Here is a 27,167-nt window from a genome sequence, read left to right on the forward strand (position 1 = left end):
TATTGGAAGAGCATCAATTCAGTGGCAACATACTGATTAGGAGATATATGGGTCTAAGTTGCAAGCACTATGTAGTCAACCTAAAGCATTGTTCTAATTGTTCTGTTATTGTTGCTTAGTAGGTGCATTTAGTGTGCGAATTATGATTTTCCTTGTCTCAAAGAAGCCCTTTGTGAAGGAATCTTCTTCTTTTTTTTTTTTTGGGTTTTTCTTCAACCAACTATTTTAAATACATGGTGTAATTTATTAGGATTAGGTGGAGGATGAGAGGTGGTAAAAAGCTTAGGTTTTAGAACTTTTCTTTACCCTTTGTTGTTTTGTGAGCTACGTTGCTTATTTCCCTGTACTGATGATGACTGATGAAAGAAATGTTGTATAACCATTGATTCGTAAGTGGCCTTTTACCTATCAGGATTGTATCATTGATCATGTAGGGATTGAGTAGAGCCTTCTCTCCTAATATGTAAAAGACATACAAATATTTCATGGTATGTGTGCAAATTGGCACCAAACATTTTGATTTAATGGCTACTTCACCCATCTGGGTGCAAGGGAATCATAATGTTCATTTTATAAAATGTGGGATCTCTGTTATAAAGAAATTTGACATTCACTCTACTGATTTGCACATTGCTGGTATCTAATTACCTTTTTCTCCTTAGATGTTTACACAGTTTGTCCAGATCAGTCCAACAACTCAGGACCAGTTTTCAGGACCATGCCGTGTGGAAACCCTTAATGAAAGTAATTAATTTCTGTACTTATCTTTCATAGAAAACCGCTTCTTCAAAATCTAAAACCTACAGGGACTATGAACAATTTAGTTTTCTTGTTAGACGTTAGTACTGGCATGTTCTGTGCATGCATATTTTTCATGTAAAAAGCAAACGTGAAAATTAACTTTTAGTTTTTTTATGTGTTGTATGTCCTGTGGTAAGTCATATGTGTAGCTATTTCTGCACTGTAATCTCTGAAAGATTGTAGTGGTTTAGCTGGACCTTTCACTAATGTTAGACATTTCACCAGTCACTTGAGTGGCTTGGAGTTGCCTGTTCTTGCCAAAGACATATAGCAAATCATCAAAGTGGTGAAGGCATTCAAATGAGCGGGGATTGGTGAAACAATATAAACTTTACCAAACAAGTCTAATTGAATGTAACGGATTACTGCTAGTGACACTTTGACCCAAATTAATGAAATATTTACAGATTTATGCTGAGGAGTTGCACCAAGCAGGCTGGACTTTCCCTTCCTGAAAACACAAATTCTATGAGGAATCTTTTAGGTTTACAAATTCATTCATTCATTTTACCCTCTATTTCCTGTAATTTCTGTGGGTGTTCTACCTGGAAATACCTGATGCAACCCTCATTATTACCATGGTTATAAGAGACATTTACATCTTTTAAAAATATAGTCTTTGAAAATCATAGGTTGAAATACAGTTGTGCTCATAAGTTTACATACCCCGGCAGAATTTACGATTTCTTGGCCATTTGATTAGAGAATATGAATAAAACAAAAACTTTAATTGCGCTCATGGTTAGTGTTTGGCTGAAGCCATTTATTATCAATCAACTGTGTTTACTCTTTTTAAATCATAATGGCATCAGAAACTACCCAAATGACCCTGATCAAAAGTTTACATACCCCAGTTCTTAATACCGTTTATTGCCCCCTTTTAACATCAATGACAGCTTGAAGTCTTTTGTGGTATTTGTGGATGAGGCTCTTTATCTTCTCAGATGGTAAAGCTCGCCCATTCCTCTTGGCAAAAAGCCTCCAGTTCCTGTAAATTCTTGGGCTGTCTTCCATGAACTGCACGTTTGAGATCTCCCCAGAGTGGCTTAATGATATTGAGGTCAGGAGACTGAGATGGCCACTCTAGAACCTTCACTTTATTCTGCTGTAGCCAATGACAGGTCGACTTGGCCTTGTGTTTTGGATCATTGTCATTTTGGAATGTCCAAGTACGTCACATGCGCACCTTCCTGGCTGATGAATGCAAATGTTCCTCCAGTATTTTTTGATAACATACTGCATTCATCTTGCCAACAATTTTGACCAAATTTCCTGTGAATTTGTAGCTCACACATCCCCAAAACAAAAAGCTCAATTTTGGTCTCATCACTCCAAATGACTTTGTACCAGAAGGTTTGGGGCTTGACTCTGTGCTGTTTGGCGTAATTGTAAGCAGGATATTTTGTGGCATTTGAGTAGTAATGGCTTTCTTCTGGCAACTTGACCATGCAGTCCATCTTTCTTCAAGTGCCTCCTTATTGTGCACCTTGAAACAGCCACACCACATGTTTACAGAGAGTCCTGTATTTCACCTTATTTGTGGGTTTTTCTTTGCATCCTGAACAATTTTTCCAGCAGTTGTGGCTGAAATTTTAGTTGGTCTACCTGACCGTGGTTTGGTTTCACCAGAACCCCCCCATTTTCCACTTCTTGATTAGAGTTTGAACACTGCTGATTGCCATTCTCAATTCCTTGGATATCTTTTTATATCCTTTTTCTGTTTTATACAATTCAGCTACCTTTCCCACATATCCTTTGACAATTCTTTTGCTTTCACCATGACTCAGAATCCAGAAACGTCAGTGTAGCAATGGATGAAAGATGCAAGGGTCTGTCAGGAGTCCAGAAACTCATTGACCTTTTATACACACATGCGCTAATTACAAGCAAATTGATCACAGGTGAGGATGGTTACCTTTTTAATAGCCATTCAAACCCCTTTGTGTCAACTTGTGTGCATGTTATCAGGCTAAAATCACCAGGGTATGTACATTTTTGATCAGGGTCATTTGGGTAGTTTCTGTTGCCGTTATGATTTAAAAAGAGTAAACACAGTTGATTGATAAAAAATGGTTTCAGCCAAACACTAACCATGAGTGAAAAATCTTTTTGTGTTATCATTCATATTGTCTGAAAAATGGCCAAGAAATCATAAATTCTGCCAGGGTATGTAAACTTATGAGCACAACTGTATGTAGTTGCATTTTAATGTCTTTAGGGCCTGTTTCATACATGAACCATAAACTTGTTTTTATTTTTATTTTTTTTCCTTACAGGTTTTACAGAATGCCCCAGATGACATCTTGGTGGTAGCTTCATCAACCTTATGCAATCTTCTCCTCGAGTTTTCGCCTAGTAAAGAGGTAAGTGTAACTAAGGCCCAGTACAATATAGCAGGGGTCGGCAACCCATCAATTGCTGCTATGCAAAGGGTAGATTGTGTCCCCGTTTTGCTGACACTTCATCAGAAGTGCTTCCCCTTATGTGCAGAGTAGTACAGGGAAGCTGTGGCAAGAATTGCTACCTGTTTGACTGTGTTGTTTCCCTAGATCCTCCTCTCGCGTCCATCTCAAGCAGCCGGGAGCAGTACGCAAGAACAGGTAGCTATATCTTGCCACTGCTTCCCTCTCCCACTGTAAGATGGGAAGCACCGGACCGCAACTCAGTCTTCCTAGATGGGAAGCCGTGCCACAACTCGGTCCGCCCAGGTGGGCAGCCGGGCCACAACTTGGGCAGAATGCAAACCCCGCCTTAGAATGAAGCCCTCCAGTGGTGCACCAGCACCGCTGACAGGGCTTCCATCTTTTCCCGTTCTTCCTTCCGGGTTCGCTGGCTCTGGTCCTGTGACTGATATGCGCACGGGTGTCACGGTTTATGGCACAGAGCTCTGAAGGGACGGCATGAGAATGCCATCCCTTCAGAGCGCATGTTCCAGTGACGTCACCTATTCCAGTGTGAATAGCGGCTAAACACCACAAGTTAAGGAGATATTCACTGCACTTAAAGGTAAGCCTTATTATAGGCTTTACACATAGGTGCAAGTTCAAAAGCGGAGTTTACTACCTTCAAAAAGAGAAAAAAAGACCTGCACTCTTTGATCTCTTCCATGTTGGTCAGGTAGTTCTCCTTCTCTGCAAGATTGCCTACCCCTGAAATATATTGCACATGCTTGGAAAATACCATATCTCATCTGCTGGTGTTAGTCACATCGATATAGGTACATATTTGTCAAAATGAGATGCATGTGCTTAAAATACTCTCTTCTATGTCTAAAATTTTCATGCATCAGACAGCTCTACGTAGCATGCAGATACAAAACTTTATTTTGCTCTAAGACTCAATGTAAACCCGATTCATGAAATTTGAACTGGGCACATCTATCTGCAGTGTTTTCTTAGCTCTCTAAAAAAAGAACTGAGTCCCGTAGCTGTCTCTTGATCCATACACACGTTCTACAAGAAGGGAGATAGAAGTGTGTGTCGGGGGCGGTTGCTATAAATAGATTAGCACACAGCCTGCCGTCTAAGATCAGAGCTCTGCACATTGCTTTCTTCCTTTGCCCATGAGGAGAGGGGGTGTGTGTCTTTCCTCCAATCAGCTGTCTTGGCTGTATTCCAATGGTCTACTCCCAGTGGTAACCAGGAAGACAAAAACTTTAGCAGGAAGAGTACTTTCTAAAGGATATATACAGATGAAGACAGAAGATATACAAGTAAAATTTATGTAGGGAGATTTGTTTCATCTCTGACTTTAAGTTTGTTTGCACTTATTATTGCTGCATAATACAGAAGATTTACCAATAGGTCAGCATATGAGTGCCTTTAACCACTTCAGCCCCGGAAGAATTTACCCCCTTCCTGACCAGAGCACTTTTTGCGATTCGGCACTGCGTCGCTTTAACTGACAATTGCGCGGTCGTGCGACGTTGTACCCAAACAAAATTGATGTCCTTTTTTTCCCACAAAAAAAGCGACAATTTTGGAAAAAAAAAAAAGCAATATTTTTTACTTTTTGCTATAATAAATATCCCCCAAAAATATATAAAAAAAGCAATTTTTTTCCTCAGTTTAGGTCGATATGTATTCTTCTACATATTTTTGGTTAAAAAAATCGCAATAAGTATATTGATTGGTTTGCGCAAAATTTATAGCGTCTACAAAATAGGGGATAGTTTTATGCAATTTTTATTATTAATTTTGTTTTTTATTAGTAATGGCGGCGATCTGCGATTTTTATTGGGACTGCGACATTATGGTGGACACATCGGACATTTTTTACACTATTTTGGGACCATTGTCATTTATACAGCAGTCAGTGCTATAAAAATGCATTGATTACTGTGTAAATGACACTGGCATTTAGGGGGCAGTGAAGGGGTTAAGTGTGTCCTAGGGAGTGATTCTAACTCTGAGGGGGCTGAACTTCAACACACAGGACAGTGATCACTGCTCTCGATGACAGAGAGCTGTGATCACTGTCCTGTTACTAGGCAGAACGGGGAAATGCTTTGTTTAAAAAAGCATCTCCCCGTTCTTCCTCTCCGTGACAGGCACCCAGTGGACATCGAGTCCGCGGGACCCGTGGTCACGGAGACTGCGGTCGGCATGCTCGCATCACCGCTTCTTAAAGGGGAAGTACCTGTACACCCTTTTGCCTGCCAGTGCCATTCTGCCGAAGTACATCGGCGTGCGCTGGTCGGCAAGCAGTTAAAATAATCAAATGCAGTCAAATTGTTTTGTATAAAAAATATATAGTTTGCGCTTACCCTAAAATAGATATATGTGTGAAGGTGCTGCTACTTACCATGGCCCAAATACTCAGCTCATAACATTTGTAAAAAATAAGTGCGCAACCTAAAACTTAGACATTAATGTGACATATACACATTCTGAAACAATAATATGAGTCCATATAGTTTTATATCAAAAGAAAACCACCATGATATAGTGAAAAAAAAATGGATATAGAGAGAGCGAGAGAGGGCTTATATAATTATATTCCGTCAAGATTTCAGTTGTGTGCTAGTTGAGGAAATTGTCTGGTTTGCAGCCTTTGCCAAGCTTTGGGCATGTCTCACTCCATCTCAATAGGCAGTTTTATTACATAATGAAGGGCTTGCTGATACAGTTTCAGGTGTTAATGTAGCTCTTAGAATATATTTGAGCATGATGGTGACTAGTTGTTCAGGAGAAAGGTCGTTTAGCATATTGGCACTCATAAAGAATTATCTGAGAACCATGATGACCCATGAAAGACTAAGTGCTCTGTGTCTGCTAGCTGTCGAGAGCATTGTCCTCTTGATGATACAGTTTGATGAGTTAATTAAAGATTTTGCAGATGCTCAGAGCAGGCAGAGACTTTTTTGTAAATATTGTAGTAATGTGTTTGATGCATAACTGCGATATATGACTTGCCTGTTCCAATTACTCGTGTTAGTCAATTACATTTAGAAAAAAAAAAATCAGTATGTTTTTCAGGACCTATATATATATATATATATATATATATATATATATATATATATATATATATATATTATCATATAATATAATACTCTTTTTTTGTTTTTTTGTGTTTTTTTTTTTTAAAGAACAAAATGCGATTTATCGTTCACTCTTTTTTATTTGTCATATAATTTTGTTTCTATGATGAGGGGCCAAGGACTTTATGTGCCCTGGACCCCCAATGTCTACATCCATTACTGGGTGAAGCAGCTAATGTACAGGTCACATACAGTGGGAGGATGGGAATTAGGGGGTTATTGTACAGATGTGCGGGTTAAGGGAGATGAAGTGATTGTTATACAGGTCACTGCAGATATGGGATGGATCTGAGATCTAAAAGAAAGGTGGGGATGAAAGAGTTACAAACTTGAATATCTGCTGTTGCTGATCTAAAATTATTGAACAAATGATTCATTTGGTTGGTTATCACTGCAATTGCAAGGTACAGATCCGATCTGTGAACTAAGCCATCTAATTCTTGGCTCTGTTTACAGCCATTAACAGGCGCACTGGCCACACAAGAGTGATTTTTGCAGTGTCGTTTATAAACGACATTGCAAAAATAAGCGTCCCTCTCTGCCTATCATGAACAAATGGTGGTAAATTAGTGGTTACTGACTCCTGGGCATGAAAGTGTTAAAGATAACAATTCCTCCCTCTCCAAATAAGGCAGTTAAAACTTATTAATACAATATTTTGAGGAACCTGTTTGTCTGGAACTTCAGGATTTTGATTGCTAACAAAAAATGTTGATCTTATTCCAATATGAATATAACATATGACAAAAATAACATGATTAAATGTGTTTTTAAAATTTTGTTCAGATGGTGTTTATTCCTTTACAGATGAGATCTACCTAATGTTGATTATAATTTGTATTTAAATCTTATTTCCACTTTAAATTATACATTTTGGAATAAAAAAAAAAAATCTATAAACCTGAGAGATGACTTGGGAGCTGTCTTTCCAAAAAAGTTTTGTGTGCCATTTTGTAGCTGTGAAGTTTGGCACTGAAATTCTCCATTTGAAATTTTGAAATGATGTTAAAATCGTGCTTGTGCTGTGTAATTTGTCCCTCTATCATCTAAAATACCTGGCTGATCGTGTCTGCCGCTGCCCCTCTCCTCTGTAAACTGACCACGTTTGTCATGGCTGCTGATCCATGATACCATGGTCTGTTGACGTTCCTCTGTCCTCACGCTGTCTGCTCTCTGTGTCTCTCTCTCCCCTCCCTCCCTCCTTCCCTGTCAGTTCCGATGCCTGTGTGTGATTGAGAGCGATCTCCTACCCGCCCCTCCCCTCCTACTGCTCTTCCATGTCACTTAAAATACCCTTTAAAAGTAACTTGCATCCCCTCTGTTTTATCAAGATCTTACTAGGTGTCCATTTTTTTTTTTAACCCTAAATGTAAATATCTTCTCTCACAGCAATCATGTGACATTCCTCTGCTGGCCGGCTGATGTCAGAGGGTTTTATCAGCCCCTCCCTCCACATTCCTTACATCGGGGAAGAGAGCTGAGGAATGTCACATGACTGCAAATCATTGTTGTGAGATGAGGTATTTACTATTAGATTTTTTTAAAATGAACACCTAGTACTGTAGATCTTGATAACAGAGGGGACGGTAGTGTTTTATCATCCTGACTTTACAACCATTTTAAGATGCAGATGCCTAGACCCGAAGCTGATTGAATAATTGGCTCCAGTGTGGACATCGCTTGGATCCCTGGACAAGTAAGTTTCCTTATATTAAAAGTCAGAAGCTACAGTATTTGTAATAAAAACAGAGGAAAAGTGCCTCTAAATGTAGTAAGATGTTTTCTCAAAATGTTTGCGAAAGGAGCGTGCATGCCCCATCACGACACTGCGCATGCTCCGAAACACGTCACATTGCATCTTGGTCCACGGTGACATCACTCCTCCTACCCTGTGCTGCATTCCATGGGCCACCAGGTAGGCACGGACCACCGGCTCCCTTCTACGGTGCACGATCAGCGGAACATTGGTGTCTTCCCTGACCTCCATGATGTGCTTGCTTTTAACTATGGAAGTGGCCCATATTTGGGTTATTAATTAAATACACTTACTACACTTGGAGGTGCTTTTCCTTTGTTCTTATCTCCTATGTGCCTTAGAGTCTGCTTCTACTTCCGGATCAGCTTTCCCTAGTGATAGACCATTTTGGACTTTTATTTCTATTGCAGCAATTTGTCTTTTAAGGGATTAACCTTTGCACCTGGAAAAAAACCCTCACTACAATAGTTGTAGCTGCTGACTTTTAATTTTTTTGGGAGCGGCTTGAGCTCCTCTTTAAGAAACATAATTATGCTGTCTTGTGACTGTATATAATACGGGGTTAAATAATGAGTTTTAAGATTTGTTAAAGTGTTACTAAACCTAGGACCCTGCATTCACTATATCTGGTCTTCCACAGTACACAGAACATGGATATTGCAATTATTTTAGCAAAAATAAACTGTTAAATACATTTTCTCATCAGCAGTATATAGCAGTCTTGTGAAATCTATCAGTGTCCAGCCAAGCACTGGTTAAAGCTTGTAGTTGGAGTTTTTGACTGACCTATGAGACTGCAAGACCCCTGACCCTCTGTCTGGACAGTGCTGATTGACCCTGTGCTGATCACATGCATTCTCCCAAGAAAAAAATAAACTCTAGCAATACACACCAAACTGAGCATGTGCAGCCTGACTCCATTTACTCTGTGTTATCAGGTAATTATTAGGAGTCAGTGGAAGGAGGGGAGGATCAGAGAAGCCAGGATCAAACATCCTTTTTACACAATGCTGAGGATTAACCCTTTAGGTTCCACAGTGAGTATAACAAGCATGCTTTACTGCATATATAGACTGATTTTACTGTTGTGGGTTTAGTAACACTTTAAAGCGGAACTTAAGGCAAGCAGCTAAATACAAAGTTGCACTATTTGACATCTGTCGTTAACTGCCCAACGATTTGAAATCTTGTGCAGCTAGTTTTAAGATCAAGGCCCTCCAGTTAGGAAGAGTATAGCCAGGTCTAAGTCATCAAAAGCAGCAGTGCAGCTTAGTCAAGAACACTGGTCAGCACAACTTCCAAGCCTTCATATTAGGCCACACAATTTTCTGAAAGCAAAGGCCCTGGGAAAAGAAAAGGTGGTTCTTGCAATTTTTTATATCACATGATATTTACACAACTTTTCTGAAAAAAATACTTTGATTAATTTTAGTAAATACAATATCTCACAAAAAGGAGTACACCCCTCACATTTTTGTAAATATTTTATTATATCTTTTCATGTGACAACTCTGAAGAAATGACATTTTACTACAATGTAAATTAGTGATTGTACAGCTTGTATAACAGTGTAAATTTGCTGTCCCCTCAAAATAACTCAACACACAGCAATTAATTTCTAAACCACTGGCAGTAAAAGTGAGTACACCCCTAAATGAAAATGTCCAAATTAGGCACAATTAGCCATTTTCCCTCCCCAGTGTCATGTGACTCGTTAGTTTAACATGGTCTCAGGTGTGAATGGGGAGCAGGTATGTTTAAATTTGGTGTTATCGCGCTCACTCGCTCATACTAGTCACTGGAAGTTCAACATGGAACCTCATGGCAAAGAACTCTTTTAGGATCTGAAAAAAAGAATTATTGCTCTACATAGAGATGGCCTAGGCCAGTGATGGTGAACCTTGGCTCCTCAGATATTTTGAGTGCATGAGAATCATGGGAAATGTAGTTCCAAAACATGTGGGGTGCCATCACTGGCCTAGGCTATAAGAAGATTGCCAGGACCCTCAAACTGAGTTGCAGCACGCTGTCAAGACCATACAGCGGTTTAACAGGACAGATTCCACTCAGAACAGGCCTCGCTATGGTCGACCTAAGAAGTTGAGTGCACGTGCTTAGAATCATATCCAGAGGTTGTCTTTGGGAAATAGACATATAAGTGCTGCCAGCATTGCTGCAGAGGTTGAAGGGGTGGGGGTCAGCCTGTCAGTGCTCAGACCATACGCGGCACACTGCATCAAATTGGTCTGCATGGCTGTCTTCCCAGAAGGAAGCCTCTTCTAAAGATAATGCACAAGAGAGCCCGCACACAGTTTGCTGAAGATAAGCAGGCTAAGGACATGTCCTGTGGTCTGATGAGACCAAGATTAACTTATTTGGTTCAGATGGTGTCAAGCGTGTGTGGCGGCAATCAAGTGAGGAGTACAAAGACAAGTGTGTCTTGCCTACAGTCAAGCATGGAGTGTCATGGTCTGGGGCTGCATGAGTGCTACTGGCACTGGGGAGCTACAGTTCATGGAGAGAACCATGAATGCCAACATGTACTGTGACATACTGAAGCAGAGCATGATCCCCTCCCTTTGGAGACTGGGCCACAGGACAGTATTCCAACATAACCCCAAACACACCTCCAAGACTACCACTGCTTTACTAAAGAAGCTGAGGATAAAAGGTGATAGACTGGCCAAGCATTTCTCCATACCTAAATCCTATTGAGCACCTGTGGGGCATCCTCAAACGGAAGGTAGAGGTGCGCAAGGTCTCTAACATCCACCAGCTCAGTGATGTCATCATGGAGGAGTGGAAGAGGACTCCAGTGGCAACCTGTGAATCTCGTGTGAACTCCATGCCCACGAGGGTTAAGGCAGTGCTGGAAAATAATGGTGGCCACAAAAAGTATTGACACTTTGGGCCCAATTTGGACATTTTCACTTAGGAGTGTACTCACTTTTGTTGCCAGCGGTTTAGACATTAACCGCTTAAGCCCCGGAAGATTTTACTCCCTTCCTGACCAGAGCGCTTTTTGCGATTCGGCACTGCGTCCCTTTAACTGACAATTGCGCGGTCATGCGACGTTGCTCCCAAACAAAATTGACGTCCTTTTTTCCCCACAAATAGAGTATTCTTTTGGTGGTATTTGATCACCTCTGCGATTTTTTTTTTTTTTTTTTATAAATAAACAAAAAGCGACAATTTTGGAAAAAATGCATAACTTTTTTGTTTTTAGGCTGATCCGTATTCTTCTACATATTTTTGGTAAAAAAAAATCGCAACAAGCGTTTGATTGGTTTGCGCAAAAGTTATAGCGTTCACAAAACAGGGGATAGTTTTATGGCATTTTTATTAATTTTTTTTTTTTTTACTAGTAATGGCGGCGATCAGCAATTTTTATTGTGACTGCGACATTATGGTGGACACATCGGACATTTTTGACACATTTTTGGGACCATTGTCATTTATATCTATAAAAATGCACTGATTCCTGTGTAAATGACACTGGGTGAAGGGGTTAACCACTAGGGGGCGGAGAGGGGTTAAGTCAGTACTAGGAAGTGTTTCTAACTGTAGGGGGATGGGCTAGCTTTGACACGTCACTGATCTCTTCTCCCCTGATGACAGGGAGCAGAGATCAGTGACACTGTCACTAGGCAGAACGGGAAGATGCTGTTTACATCAGCATCTCTCCGTGAGGCGATCGTGGGTGTCCCCGTGGCGATCGAGTCCGCGGGACCCATGACCCGACTCACGGAGCTCCCGGTGCGCGCGGCGGCGTGCACGCGATGGCACGACGGCAAATTCAAAGGGACGTACCTGTACGCCCATTTGCCCAGCCATGCCATTCTGCCAACGTACATCGGCGCCGGTCGGGAAGTGGTTAATGGCTGTGTGTTGAGTTATTTTGACGGGACAGCAAAGTTACACTGTTATACAAGCTGTACACTCACTACTTTATATTGTAGCAAAGTGTAATTTCTTCAGTGTTGTCACATGAAAAGATATAATCAAATATTTACAAAAATGTGAGGGGTGTACTCACTTTTGTGAGATCCTGTATTTGCTTATACTGGAGTTCAGCTTTGTGATACAAGTAGCAATAAGGGAGACCAGTTTGTCTCATTTCACGCTGTCTAAGACCTAGCTCTCTGGCCGATGGCAGGGGCCACCCTACCCATGTAGTAATGACCATCTTTTTTTCAGAGCCCTCTAGTCATCACTGCCATATTATTTAGCTAAACTTCTGATTGTGTCTCAGATATTGCAGCTTCACTTAGCAAGAAATAGTTGTAAAATCTTCTTGAACAGCCAGAGTTGGTTGTAAGGTATTTGAAATTGTCAGATTGTTACATTGTGAGAAGTGGTCATACAAAGTGGTTTTGACAAAGTTACATTTGCAACCAAAGTAGCTGAAATTAGCCTACTAAACATATGAAAAGGAGTCAGGAGCGCCACCTGCTGTTTTAATACAGTATATGAATATGAAATATCCATATGCATTATTTTGTAATTGGGTGAAAAAAATAAAATGTATATAATTTTAAGAAAATCTTTGGTATATTCTTAAGGACCGGGCCTATTTTTCAAACTTGTTTACAAGTTAAAATTAGGTTTTTTTGCTAGCAAATTACTTGGAAAACCCAAACATTTATATATATATATATATATATATATATATATATATATATATATATATATATATATATATATATATATATATATATATATATATATATATTTTTTTTTTTTTTTTCTAACACCCTAGAGAATAAAATGGCAGTCGTTGCAATACTTTTTGTCACACCATATTTGCGCAGCGGTCTTACAAGCGCACTTTTTTGGAAAAAAGTTCACTATTTTGAATTTTAAAAAAAAGACAGTAGTAAAGTTAGCCCTAATTTTTTAAATTTTTTAAAAATCTCCATATACAATGTTTAATCGCGGCGATACCTCTCACATGTGTGATTTGAACACCGTTTCCATATGCGGGCGCTACTCACGTATGCGTTCACTTCTCCACGCGAGCTCGGTGGGATGGGGCGTGTTTAAATTTTTTTTTTTTTTTTACACTGCGCCTGTTCTTTAAAAAAAAAAAAATTGTCACTTTTATTCCTATTACAAGGAATGTAAACATCCCTTGTAATAGAAAAAAAGCATGACAGGACCTCTTAAATATGAGATCTGGGGTCAGAAAGACCTCAGATCTCATATTTTACACTAAATGCAATAAAAAAAAAAATTAAATGTCATTTGAAGAAAAAAAAAAAGAGCTATGGGCGGAAGTGACATTTTGATGTCACTTCCGCCCTGCAATAATATGGAGACGGGTGGAGGCCATCTTTCCCCTCACTCATCTTCATACCTAACAGGGAGAAAGACGTGATCGCCTCTGACGCTGCTGCCGGCTGCCATAACAACGATATCCCCCTTCAAATAGCTGACATATAACAACGGCGGGCGGTCCGGAAGTGGTTAAGTAACTGTACATATATACAGTGTGTGTGTGTGTGTGTGTGTGTGTGTATATATGTATGTGCGTGTAATATATATAGCTGTAATTTAATTCTGGGTGCACAGAGTAAAATACGGCTGTAGTTGTGGAACCCTGGAGCCACAGCTGCAGATAATTTTTTGCATATAGGAATGCAATGCAGAAAACGCTGCGCACACCTACATGCCCATAACCGCCAGTGCTGGTGTTTATTCATGCAGGCTTATGGGTGTATTTTTCAAAACCTACAATTTTAAATTTTGAAAATTACACCCGTATGTGTGCAGGTTACGTGCATTTTCATAATTCATTGCTGTGAGCAAAAATACTCTGCAGTTGTTGATCCTGAGCACAACTAGAACTGTATTTTACTCTTTGTATACCTATGTTGTGTAACTTATGAGTGTGTATAAGAGCTCCTATTAAAATGTAGTCCACTAGCTCCAATGACCTGGCTTAGGCTGAGATATTGTTGTGAATGTGTAACAGCCAGACTAAAAAGCATTTTCTCTTTCGTTCATTGACAGCTACAGCCCTCCATTATTCCGAACCATAGGTTTATATCACCCCCTACAGGAGTAGGACACGAGGCAGAAAAAAGACTTGGCTACGCCTATGGGACAATCCACCCCCCCCCCCCCTCTCTGCCATAGGCCTTCATTTTTTTTTTTCTGCCTAGTTAGGAGTAAGGACCTAGTTCCCTGCTGGGATATCTGGTCCTCGCTTTCCGTTGCGGGCATCTGCCCTCCTTCCTCGGCTCTGCTTGGTCTGGTCTCCCCCCTGCTAGTCCACGTGGCCACGCCGGACGCCTTCTTCCAGAGGGATAGTGCTGTGGGGGCTCTGAGGGCGACTTAGTAGAGTCCCCCTGTGAGGGGCCTCGGCCAGTGCCCCCTGTGAAGGGTTCAGTGGTGCCCCCTGTGCGGGATAGCCGTAGGTGCCCCCTGTGAGGGGTTCAGTTGTGCCCCCTGTGCAGGGTTCCGTAGGCTCCCCTTGTGCGGGGTCTTGGCCAGTGTTCCCTGTTAGGGTTCCAGTGGCGCCCCCTGTGCGTGGTGTCCGTATGCGCCCCCTGTGCGGGGTCTCAGCCAGTGCCCCTGTTAGGGGTCCAGTGGTGCCTCCTGTGTGGGATATCAGTAGGCAACCCTGGTGCGGGGTCTCGGCTGATGCCCCTTGTGAGGAGCCCTGGTCAGCACCCCATGCGAGCCTCGGTCGACGTCCCCTGTGTGGGACCTCGGTGACGCCCCTGTGTGGGGCCTAAGGCAGCGGAGGTCTCAGTCAGCAACCCCTCTGAGTTCTTTGTGCTTTCACAGGTGGCGCTTAGGCATATGGGCTAATAAATGGCGCCCCATCCTCCGTTGCCTCATCGGTCTAGATTGATCCTATGCCTGGCTCTGCCATCGTGGATGAGGCCCACCTTACGGGGTTGGTGGCCACACTCCCTGTTCTGTCAGTTAGTGAGGTTGTTCCTCCACAACTGCAGTGGTGCACAAAAAGGTGCTGGTTGTCACCCTTATTACATCTCTGCAGGAAAAAAGATGAAGGATGCAGCTGTGGCTGCGGCAGAGGTGCCGGTCCCCTTGGCACCCATAAACTGTCTCGCACGGCAAACGCGTTCCCTTCTCCCTCCTATTTTGGAATATTTGTTTGTGAAGGCTTGGAGTGTCCAAAGTGCCCCTTTGTGGTTCCAAAGACACTTCGCTGTTAGGTACCTCTTTATGGGTTCCCTTCCTTAGAGTGGACTGTTCCACCAGTAGTGGATCCCCCTGTCTCTAGGTTGCACAAGGCAACCATGATTCTGGTAGAGGAGTCTCCGGCTTTTAAGGATCCGGCTGACATACCTGTAGGGGGAGCAGATTCCCTCTTCGCTGAATTGGCGGACCAGTTGGTCTGGGGGCTGCCGTTTGTATGCAATGCCTCTTGGACGCAGTTCCCCTGGTTGCTAAGCTCTGTTTCTGCAGTGGTGCTTAGACATGTATTGTGGCTTAAGTGTTGGTCTGCAGACTGGGCTTCTAAAAAAGCTCTGACTGGGTTACCATTTCAAGGCAATTGTCTGTTTGGGGCTACCCTGGATGATATCATTACGAGTCTCACAGGAGGGAAGTGTACATCTCTTCCACAGTCTAAAATGGGGAAAAGGGCCGTGTAGCGGATGCGGTCCTTCTCGGCGTGCAATGGACCTGATCTGGCGAGCTGAGAGGGGGGCTCCCTAGACCCACGGACAAGGCCCCTTCAGCATGACGGCGCGCCCTCCCCGATGTCCTATTGTTCCGGTCTTGAACCCCGAAAAGGGTTTTTCCTTCTAATAGGCGTCTGTCCTGAACTGTTGGTAGTTCTCCTTGGGGCTGCGCAAGCATTGTTGCTTCAGGGTGTGCTTGTCCTGGTTCCAGTGGGTACAGAAGGTCAGAATAGAGTCCATCTGCATGGTGGTGGTGTCCCTTCATCATGGGGATTTTTTGGCTTCTGTCAACATCACGGATGTATATTTACGCACTCCAATATGTGCCCAACACTAACACATTCTCCATTTTACTGTGGTAGAAGAGCATTATCAGCTTGTGGTGTTGTCCTTTGGTTTCGCCTCCACTCCTCGCGTATTCACAAAGGTGTTGGCCCCAGTTCTGCCGTGGTTACGTCAGCGGGCGATTGTGGACCTGGGCTGCCTGGACGACCTTCTTCTGCGAGCAGAGTCCTGGGCTACCCTGAGGGGTGACATGGCTCGCTCTACAGTTTTTAGTTGGCTTCTATATACATGAAGTCTGCTCCGGCTCCTTCCAGAAAATTGGATTATCTGGACCTGACTTTGGTTTCATCTCTGGCCGGAGTGTTTTTTCCTCTGGACAAACTCCAGAAGTTGCATGCTGCACTTCAACTACTGTTGTCTCGCAGGTGGGCCTCCCTGCGGTCCTGCATGTGGTTGTTGGGCCTGATGGTATCTACCTTCTAGGCAGTTCCATTTGCAGTTCCATTTGCGCAGTTCCATACAAGCTCCCTTCAAGTGAGATCCTGGCGTAAAGTGCCCAAGGTCTCTGGGCTATCAGATTCGGCTGAGACAGAAAACCGGGGGTTCCTGGTCTGGTGGCTTCGCTCTCTCCGGGATTTCAGCAGAGCACATCCTTTCACCCCTTGTATTGGACAGTGGTCACCACCAATGCCAGTGTGTCCGGGTGGGGAGGTGTCCTGAGACTAGGTTCTGCTCAGGGTCGTTGAACGCTGGAGGTATCCCGACTGCCGATCGATATCCTGGGGCTTTGAGTGCTCAGACTATGGATAATGGAGGACGACTTTGGGGGCTCCTGGTATAGATCCAGTCAGATGTCAATCACCAGGGCGGAACGAAGAGTGTGTTGGCAGCCCTGACAGTAGCCAGCATCCTCCATTGGGCAGAACAGCTTTTTCCATCCCTCTCCGCCATATGCATTCTAGGAGTGGAAAACTGGCAGGCCGGTTGCCTCAGTCGGCTAGTGTTGGTCCACGGGGTGGTCCCTTCACCAGGACGTGTTTCATTGGATATGTCTCCGATGGGGCACTCCCAAAGTAGATCTGTTGGGGTCCCGTCTTAATAGAACGGCACTGAGGTTTCTGGCAAAGTCACAGGATCCTCTGGACACTTCAGACGCTCTGGTGGCCTCACGGGGCCGATTTAGTCGGATCTACGCCTCTCCTCTTAAGCTTCTGCCGCGACTTTTGCGCAGGTTTGAGCCCGAAGGGATTCCAGTCATTCTAGTGGGCATGGATGGCCTTGTCAGTCTTGGTACACCGACCTGGTGCGCTTGGTCGCTGACGTCCCTTGGTGACTGCCTCTCAGGGAGGTTCTACTGTCCCAAGGGCCAATCTTCTATCCAGCTTCAGTCGCTGGTTTTGAAGGCCTGGTGGTTATGAGCCAGGTGCTGAAGTTACGACTCTGCTGAAGGCTAGGAAGCCTTTCTCTAGGAAGATTTACCACCGGACGTGGATAACATACATATCCTGGTGTGAGATGCTTGGCATTTACCCCCGTTCTTTCTCGGTGGCTCGGATTTCCACCTTCACTGGGGGGGTTGAGCAGAACTTGGCCTTAAGTTCCATCAAGGGCCAGGTGTCGGCCTTGGCAGTTTTCTTCAGCGTCCCTTGGTCTCCCAGTCCCTGGTGAATACTCTTAATCAAGGGGTTTGACATCTGCCTCCACCGGTGCGGTCTCTTCTACCACCGTGCGATCTACTCTTGGTGCATTTGGTTCTACAGGAGCCTCCCTTTGAAAATATTCAGGAGGTTCCTCTGCTTGCTCTGTCCCAGAAGGTGGCTTTTTTGGCTGCTACCACCTCTGCTCGCAGTGTCAGAACTGTAGGCGTTACCATGTCATACTTCTTACCTGGTGATCCTCAAAGATGAAGTGGTTCTTCACCCTTGTCCGTAGTTCCCTCCTCTGATTCCTTTTGATTAAGGACTTTGTATTTCCTTTCTTGTGTCCCAGGTCAAAATGTTCTAAGGGATTTACCTTACATGCCCTGGATGCGTTTAGGCGATTTGGGTGTATTTGGCAGTCACTGGGTCTTTTCGGAGATCAGACTCGCTGTGATCACAGACAGGCCAAAAAAGGGGCTGTCTGCTTCTTCTGCAACCTTTCTAGATGGATCAGACAGATGATGACTCTGGCCTATTCAATCAGGGTTTGGGTTCCTCCTTTCCCTGTTACGGCGCATTCTACTTGGCTGCTTACTGCTTCTTGAGCCTTCCATCATCAGGCGTCAGCTGCGCTGGTTTGCAAGGTGGCCACTTGGTCCTCGGTGTACACTTAAGCAAAATTCTATAACGTGGATGTGCTGGCATCCGAGGATGCTTCTTTTGGCCGCAAGGTGTTGTGGGCTGCTGTTTAGGGGGTCTAATCTCTCTTGTGGGTGTATTGTTCAGGTTGTTCTGTGCTGTGCTCCTGTTACCTGGTTTGCTCTTGTGTTAGCCTTGTGATTTTTTGTTGTCCCACCCCTCATGTTTGGCACTGCTTTGGGACGTCCCTATGGTTCTGAATAATGGAGCGCTGTGTCTGTCAATGAACAAAAGAGGAAATGGGATTTTTGACTTACCGTAAAATTCATTTCTTTGAATAAATTGACAGACACAGCACCCACCCCTCTAAGGAGTTTTGATGCTTCTGACACTGCTTGTTACTAACTGAAGGCCTATTGCAGAGAGGGGGGTGTATATCACCTAGGACTGCCCATAGGCTTAGCCAAGTCTTTTTTCTACCTAGTGCCTTGCTCCTGTAGGGGGCAATATAACCCTATGGTTCTGAATAATAGAGCGCTGTATCTGTCAATGAACTCAGAGAAGTGGATTTTACGGTAAGTCAAAAATCCCATTATTTCCGTATCCCCTCTTATTGATCAGACACCTCTTTTCCAAGGCCTGGCCACACTGTTTGCTCATTTTATAATAATCTGAAACAAGTACAAAAAAATCCTCCGTAGATCTGGCCAACTTTGTACCCCCCAATATTGAATATTATGAAGGTATTCTTTTTCTAAGTGCAATATTATTACATTTGGAAACGTTCTACTGCAGCATCATGTGCTTTGACCAATCTTCCAGCAATGCCAATCCTGTCCTATGGTTAGCATCTTCAGCAATATCGACCCTAAAGCACACCTTTTATGTCATTAGCAAGAAGACCTACATTACCCATCAAGCCTTTAGTTATATCACCAAAAATAGATTAAATAGAACAGGACCCAGTATAGAGCCTTGTGGTGCACTACCAATAACTGGTCTCTTTTCCAAATGAACCCTATTTACATCCATGATCTGATGCTATCCTTTAGTCCAGGGTTCTCTAAACTTTCTAAACAAAGGGCCAGTTTACTGTCCTTCAGACTTCAAGGGGGCTGGAATGTGGTCAGTGGGAGTAAAAATGCCCCAGCATCAGTGGTAGTCTCAGGCTTGGTGGATCTTTAAAGGAATAGTGTCCTTTCATTGTTATCAGTGGGAGGAATAGTGTCCCATGTTGGTGTTAGTGTTAAAAACAATGCTTCTTCTTTGATGTCAGTAGAAGGAATAGTGCCCCAGGTGCCAGATAAAGGCAAGCACAGGGCCGCATCCAGTGCGTGGACCGCAGTTTGGAGATCACTACTGTAGTCAACTGTGTTTCCACTGTACCACCTAAGGGTTAAGTTCTGAATTATTATGTGTTCAATAATCAGCTTCAACATAGACTTGAAGTAGAAGTTCAGCCTAAACCTGACTAGTACTAAAAATGTTCCCTCACCCCTCCTAACAATTATGCTGACTAACTTGTATAGTCACGTGATCAGGCTCCCCTGTGTCAGCCAGCAGCAGCCGTAGGGATACAGAAGGAGCGCAGACAACAGCTGCGACATGGAAGCCTACAGTATGGGTAACATCACCATTCCCGAATTTCCCAGCTGTTAAATGCTTCCTCCTTTCCCCTGCAGCCGTCGCTAGCTGTGACAGGAGATCACGTAACTGGACTGGAGCGGGCTGAAAATAGGTAAGCGTATACATCTTTTTAACACAGGTTAATCAGCATAGAGTTAGGAGTGAGCAGAAGACATTTTTAGGACTAGTTAGGTTTAGACTAGATAATATTTAACAAACTTTGCTACAGTTATGGTCTAATGAGAAATACCAAATCATTTTGTAGCCATGTGAATACCGATCTTTCAGATGTCAGTGGAAATGGCTTTGCATACCCATTCTGCCACACTTGCCTTGGGTTACTGCTCCCTGCTCTAGAGAATGCATGAACAAATGTATCACTGCCCCTGTAGAAAGAAAAGCATAAAAAGGCATTGTCAGGGGGAGAATAGTGATCTGTGTTAGGGTTATTATATACAATAATTAGACTATACATTTCATTTAAATGCAGATCTTTAATATATTTCTCCACTTGAAGTGAATATTTTGAATGGTGTATCCCATTTGCAGACCAAGACAAACTAGTGTATTTTCTAAATGGTTTAAAAGGAAAGTTCATTTTCAATTTTGTAAATGCACCAGAAAGGAAATGGATGTCATTTATAAATGATTTATGACAAATGCAGAACCACAAGTCCCTTTACTTTTAAGAATGCACAACAGAAATGACGTCTGTAAAGCCATCTAATGACTCCCCAAGGAGCTTCACCCATCTTGTGTTCTGTTGTTATTTGTAGTATTAATCCTAAAACATCCTGTATTTTTATCTGAAATCTAATTATGTAAGAGAGTGGGAGCATTATAGAAGTTAATGGAAGAAACAATGCTTGAACAACCATTTCAACTTTTTTTAACCCCCTTTTCTCTATAGTACACTAGCCATCCATAACCGTTTAGTCTTTTGTAGCTGATGTGAAATAAAACACAATCTATAAAAATAATGTACAACATAAAAAACAGCCTTCCCCAACTGGAATGTCCTTTTTTTATATCTCGTCTTTTTATGTTAAAGTTGAACTCCAAACAAGCCAAAAAAGCATTCATGGTAGCATAAGGATTAAAAATAGTCAGTGTTGATTAAAAAAATTAAGTTCTGCTTTTTAATAATGCCTGCAATGTTTCTTTATATCCCAAATTTGTTTATCTTTGCATCTTGCTCTCTTTTTAACCACTTTCACCCCCTTCCAGCCCAGGCCAATTTTCACTAACCCTTTGGATGACAATTACTCAGTCATGTAACACTGTACCCAAAAGAAATGTTTTTTTTTTTTTTTTTTTAGATAGAGCTTTCATTTGGTGGTATCTTGGAGGTGTGTTTGGGGTCATTATGTTGGAATACTGCCCTGCCGCCCAGTCTCCAAAGGGAGGGGACCATGCTCTGCTTCAGTATGTCACAGTACATGTTGGCATTCATGGTTACCTCAATGAACTGTAGCTTCCCAGCGCCGGCAGCACTTATGCAGCCCCAGACCATGACACTCCCACCACCATGCTTGACTGTAGGCAAGACACACTTGTCTTTGTACTCCTCACCTGGTTGCCGCCACACATCGCTTGACACCATCTGAACCAAATAAGTTTATATTGGTCTCATCAGACCACAGGACATGGTTAATCCATGTCCTTAGTCAGCTTGTCTTCAGCAAATTGTTTGCGGGCTTTCTTGTGCATCATCTTTAAAAGGGGATGACAGCCATGCAGGCCAATTTGATGGAGTGCGGCATATGGTCTGCGCACTGACAGGCTGACCTATGTACCCCTTCAACCTCTGCAGCAATGCTGGCAGCACTCATACGTCTATTTCTCAAAGACCAGCTCTGGATATGACGCTGAGCACGTGCATGCAACTTCTTTGGTCAACCATGGCGAGGCCTCCTCTGAGTAGAACCTGTCCTGTTAAAGTGCTGTTTTGGCCACTGTACTGCAGCTCAGTTTCAGGGTCTTGGCAATCTTCTTATAGCCTAGGCCATCTTTATGTAGAGCAGTGGTTCTCAAGTCCTGTCCTCAGGACCCACTAACAGGCTAGATTTTAAGTAGTACCTTGGGGAGATGCAGACTAGAATACTGCAATCGCTGAGCAGCAAATGAGATTACCTGTGATGTATTTCAGTTATCTTGCAAGCCTGGCCTGTTAGAGTTCCTGAGGACAGGAGCTGAGAACTACTGATGTAGAGCAACAATTCTTTTTTTCAGATCCTCAAAGTTCTTTGCTATGAGGCGTCATGTTGAACTGCCAGTGACCAGTATGGGAGAGTGAGAGCGTTAACACCAAATTGAACACACCTACTGGGCATACTTAGAATTGCATCCCAAAACACATTCTGCTACTCTTCCTGAGTGTACCACATGTGTGAGACTATTTCTCTGTTTTATACTGGTTATGTACCAGACATTGTATCTTGCATATCACAAAAATAAACGAATGTACTGTAATGGTCAATTCTATATAAGTAATCAGGAAATATAGCTTAGTGTAGCTTCACCTATAGCACTCCTCATTGCTATAAGCCAAGCAAGCCTAGACCTATGGTACATGGCTACCTCCAGGAATGCCATATTCACTAGCCAGGAAGTACAGGAGGCTGAAGAAAGAAGAACAAAAGAGTTCATGTGGTTCCTGGAGTGCAGTTGTCCACAGGGGATGGCTGAGACTGGTGTCTCGTAGTAACATAGTCAATGAGCCAATTTGGGCTGCAGGCAGAGACATGGTCAGCAAACAGGCAAAGGATCGGTCTAGACAACAGGCAGAAACGTGGTCAATAAACAGGCAGGGCCAATACAGGCAGGAGGCAGCACTGCACTGGTGTGGCGGTGGTCAGGATCATTGTTGCTGGCTGCACTGGTCTAGTGGCACTGGGGACTAGTGTGTCAGCAATCAGAAATACTGCTGCTGACTTACATTGGACTACTGATACTGGGATTGGTGTGGTGATAGTTAGGGACACCGTTGCTGGCTTACACTGATGTATTGACACTGCAACTGGTGTGGAGGTGATCAAGGGACACTGTATCTGGTGTGGGGGTGATCAGGGACAATATGACTTGTTTGGCGGTGATCAGGAACACTAACTGGTGTAGCGGTGATTATGGACAATAATACTGGTGTGGTGGTGATCATGGACACTGGCACAGGTGTGGCGGTGATCATGGATACTGGCACATTTGTGGCGGTGATCATGGACACTGGCACTGGTCTGGTGACATTGTACTGCATTGGCGGTCATCAGAGATAATGGCTGGTGGCAATTACATACTGTGATATCACAGCAGCCAGCTATTGTACGTGATGACCACTGCAGCAGTACAATGTAATCGTAGTGACAATACACTTTCTGCTCTGGTGGCAATATGTAAAAAATAAATTTTATATACAGTTGTTCTCATAAGTTTACATACCCTGGCAGAATTAGATTTTTTGGCCATTTTTCAGAGAATATGAATGATAACCCAAAATATTTATTTCACTCATGGTTAGTGTTTGGCTGAGCCATTTATTATCAGTCAACTGTGTTTACTCTTTTTAAATCGTAATGATAACAGAAACTACCCAAATGACCCAGATCAAAAGTTTACATACCCTAGGTCTTAATACCGTATATTGCCCCCTTTAACATCAATGACCGCTTTAAGTCTTTTGTGGTATTTGTGGATGAGGCTCTTTATCTTCTCAGATGGTAAAGCTGCCCATTCCTCTTGGCAAAAAGCCTCCAGTTCTTGTAAATTCTTGGGCTGTTTTGCATGAACTGCGCGTTTGAGATCTCCCCAGAGTGGCTCAATGATATTGAGGTCAGGAGACTGAGATGGCCACTCCAGAACCTTCACTTTATTCTGCTGTAGCCAATGACAGGTCGACCTGGCCTTGTGTTTTGGATCATTGTTATGTTGGAATGTCCAAGTATGTCCCATGCGCAGCTTCCTGGCTGATGAATGCATATGTTCCTCCAGTATTTTTTGATAACATACTGCATTCATCTTGCCATCAGTTTTGACCAAATTTCCTGTGCCTTTGTAGCTCACACATCCCCAAAAGCTCTGTGTTTCACAGTAGGAATGGTGTACCTTTCATCATAGGCCTTGTTGACTCCTCCAAATATAGTGTTTATGGTTGTGGCCAAAAAGCTCAGTCTTATCCAAATGACTTTGTGCCAGAAGGTTTGAGGCTTGTCTCTGTGCTGTTTGGCGTATTGTAAGCGGGATACTTTGTGGCATTTGCGTAGTTATGGCTTTCTTCTGGCGACTCAACCATGCAGCCCACCTTTCTTCAAGTGCCCCCTTATTGTGCATCTTGAAACAGCCACACCACATTTTTTCAGAAAGTCCTGTATTTCACCTGAAGTTATTTGTGGGATTTTCTTTGCATCCCGAACAATTTTCCTGGCAGTTGTGGTTGAAATTTTAGTTGGTCTACCTGACGCTTGTTTGGTTTCAACAGAACCCCTCATTTCTTATCATACATGACAGGACACAGAGCCATAGTAGTTACTATGTGGGTTATAGGCCACCTTCAGGTGATGGACACTGGCACACCCTAAATTAAAAAGTGCACTCCCTATATAACCCCTCCCACTGGTGGGAGTACCTCAGTTTTTTTGCCAATGTTTAAGGTGTTGGTCACGAGTAAAGATGTGCTGTGCTGAGCTCCACTGGAGCAATCCTTGCTGGGGCTAGCCATGCAGCCGGATCCATTCAAAGTGTCTTTTTGGCCGAATTGAATGGTACCCAGGCCTCGTATCCAAAGAAACGAGGTCTTGCCTGTAACGCTTCTCTTTAGAGAGCTGGACCCGGGAGCCAGTACTTTTTGGTATTAAGACCATAAAGTTTTTACTGGCGATGGTGCTATTACAGGTCCAGGATTGTGGGTTTCCTCGAGGATCCCCAGCTCCTAAAGGTTTAACGGAACCCACCGTGAAGGGTCAAGATTGGGTCTGTTGGTTTACCACAGAAAACCCTGCGGCGGGAAAGGTAAGTGGAGTTTTCTAAGAAATTTTTAAAATTTTCTTATGAATGTCTCCTTTAAGTTAGTAAATGTTGTCATGCCTATGTGTCACCACTGGGGGCTGTATTGAGCACTTACCGTCTCATGCTTCTCAGAGAGCCCGCGCTGTGTCTTGGAAGCTGCAGATTTTTCTTCCTCCGGCAAGTCTGGGGGGTTTCCTCTCCCCACCAGACACCCCCCTGTGCTGGTTTTCTTCCCCTCTTCTTGGGGGGAAAAAGCGCTGCAAGTTTTTAAAAAAAAGACGTGAATGGCACGACGCTCAGCGGCTTCCAGACCCCCCCCCCTCGCCATTTCTGCTTCCCTCCCTTGGATCCCATACATAGGATCAGGAGCCCGCGCCCGTGCGTGAAAAAGCTCTTTTTTAAAAAAAGAGGGGAAGGGCCGTAGACGACTGGGGGGGAGAGGCTTAGCGCAGTGTTGGCATCCTCCAACGCCCAGCGAGGGAAGATATGTTTTTTAAAAGGTACCATTGCGCTGTTGCAAGCTGCAGAGGGACACGAGCAAAGGTAAAGCAGATGTTTTGTTTGCATATAAGAGTTTGGTGACACAGGCATTCCTTTGACACATTTACTACTGCGTCAGGCTGAGCTTTAATAGCAGTGACACGGCTGGACTATTGCTCAAGCAGTGGATGCATTCCTTCTGATAGTAGCTCTGCCTTGTGCTATGGCAGAAGGGGGGTGGAAAACACCTCAAAAAGGGCTCTAGAAAGAATTTACAGTCACATGGAAGCCTAGAACCATCTCAGTAAAGATGGCATCCTCCCCTGAGAGTAATATGAGTGAGCCATCAGAAGGGGCAAATGTTGCAGCTGCTCTTAACACTGCAGCCCCTGTCTCTATTACTAAGGAGGGTTTTTTTCTTCAACCATTTTAGCTTGAAGCAAAAATTGATGCTTTAATTGTATCCCAGAGTGGGACTAAGTGTAGCAGGTTCCCGTCCATTGCTCAGGACCCTCATGCTGAGGAACAAGGGGCGAGAGATGACGAATTTCTCAAAGGACCAGGCAGAGGCTGACGTCTCCTCTTCCAAACAACCTGATACGGAAATGTCTGGTTTGCAGAAAAGATTGTTGGTACAGTCTCTCACTGAATTGGTCCGCACCACATTTTTTCTGCCAGTAATGCAGTCAGTCGATGAGCCCACTTCTGGTTTGGGGTCACCAAAAAGCCTCCCCGATCTGTTCATGCTTTTCCTATCCATTCATGGCTAAAAAAGCTTATTCTGAGTGGGAGCACCCAGATAAACAGTTTTTTTCCTCCGAAAAAAGTTTTCAATACTTTATCCTATGGAGGAAAAGTTTTATAAGAAATGGGGAATTCCAGCAATTAACGCCGATATATCCTCTGTAATCAAAAACCTGACTTGTCCAGCAGACAATGCTCATTTGCTAAGGATCCAACAGATAAAAAGTTGGAGTTCCTTTTTTTTTTTCGCTCGCGGGTTCAGTCCTTCAACCGGCGCTGGCAGCGATCGGAGTATCTCAGTCCTTGTAGGACCTGTTTATAGAGGTGTGTGTGTATATATATATAATATATATATATATATATATATATATATATATATATATATATATATATATATATATGTATATTATACCTGATCAGCAGGCCCAGGATTTGGCCGGGATATCAGAAGCGTGTTCTACAGTAGACGCTATGAAAGATTTTGTTCTCCAGGCCTCACGGCTCATGCTAGGGCTGGTACATGTGCGTACAATCCTATGGTTGAAAAATTGGTCAGCCGAAGCGCCATGCAAAAAGCTCTTGACCAGTTTCCCTTTTCATGATGAACGGTTATTTGGAGACGATCTGGATAAGTATATCCAAAGAATTTCTAATGGGGAAAGTTCCCTTTTACCGGTTAAGAAGAAGTTTAAGCATTTTTCTTTTAAACGTGCTTCTTCTCCAATGCCAGGGGCATCAGCCTCCAGGAAGTCACGACAGCCTGCACCGTCAGGTTCAAGAGGTAAACCTCAGGGTCAGTCCCAGGGTCAAAGAGGACCTGGGGGAGGAAACCCAGAAAACAAAACACTAAAGCCTCCTTATGAAGGGGTGCCCCTGCTCGCTTGAGTGGGGGGAAGGCTTCTACAGTTTCAAGGGTCTGGCAGGAACAATGTCAAGACAGATTATTGGCTTCCTCAATTTCTCTAGGTTATAAACTAGAGTTCCGAGAGTTCCCGTCT

At 43.3% G+C, this 27,167-nt stretch overlaps 1 protein-coding gene across 7 annotated transcripts in view; it reads left to right on the forward strand.

Annotated features, from left to right (window-relative positions):
* Nucleotides 1–27,167, forward strand: part of ARMC8 (armadillo repeat containing 8) — a 229,174-nt gene that overhangs the window by 140,671 nt on the left and 61,336 nt on the right. For all 7 annotated transcript variants that reach the window (XM_073633455.1, XM_073633458.1, XM_073633460.1 and 4 more), the window contains 2 exons: nt 663–744; nt 3,078–3,164. In XM_073633455.1, the coding sequence (XP_073489556.1) occupies nt 663–744; nt 3,078–3,164 (169 nt within the window). The remainder of the gene's footprint in view (nt 1–662; nt 745–3,077; nt 3,165–27,167) is intronic.

This window comes from Aquarana catesbeiana, linkage group LG06, assembly GCF_042186555.1.
Source record: "Aquarana catesbeiana isolate 2022-GZ linkage group LG06, ASM4218655v1, whole genome shotgun sequence".
Classification (NCBI taxonomy): domain Eukaryota; kingdom Metazoa; phylum Chordata; class Amphibia; order Anura; family Ranidae; genus Aquarana; species Aquarana catesbeiana.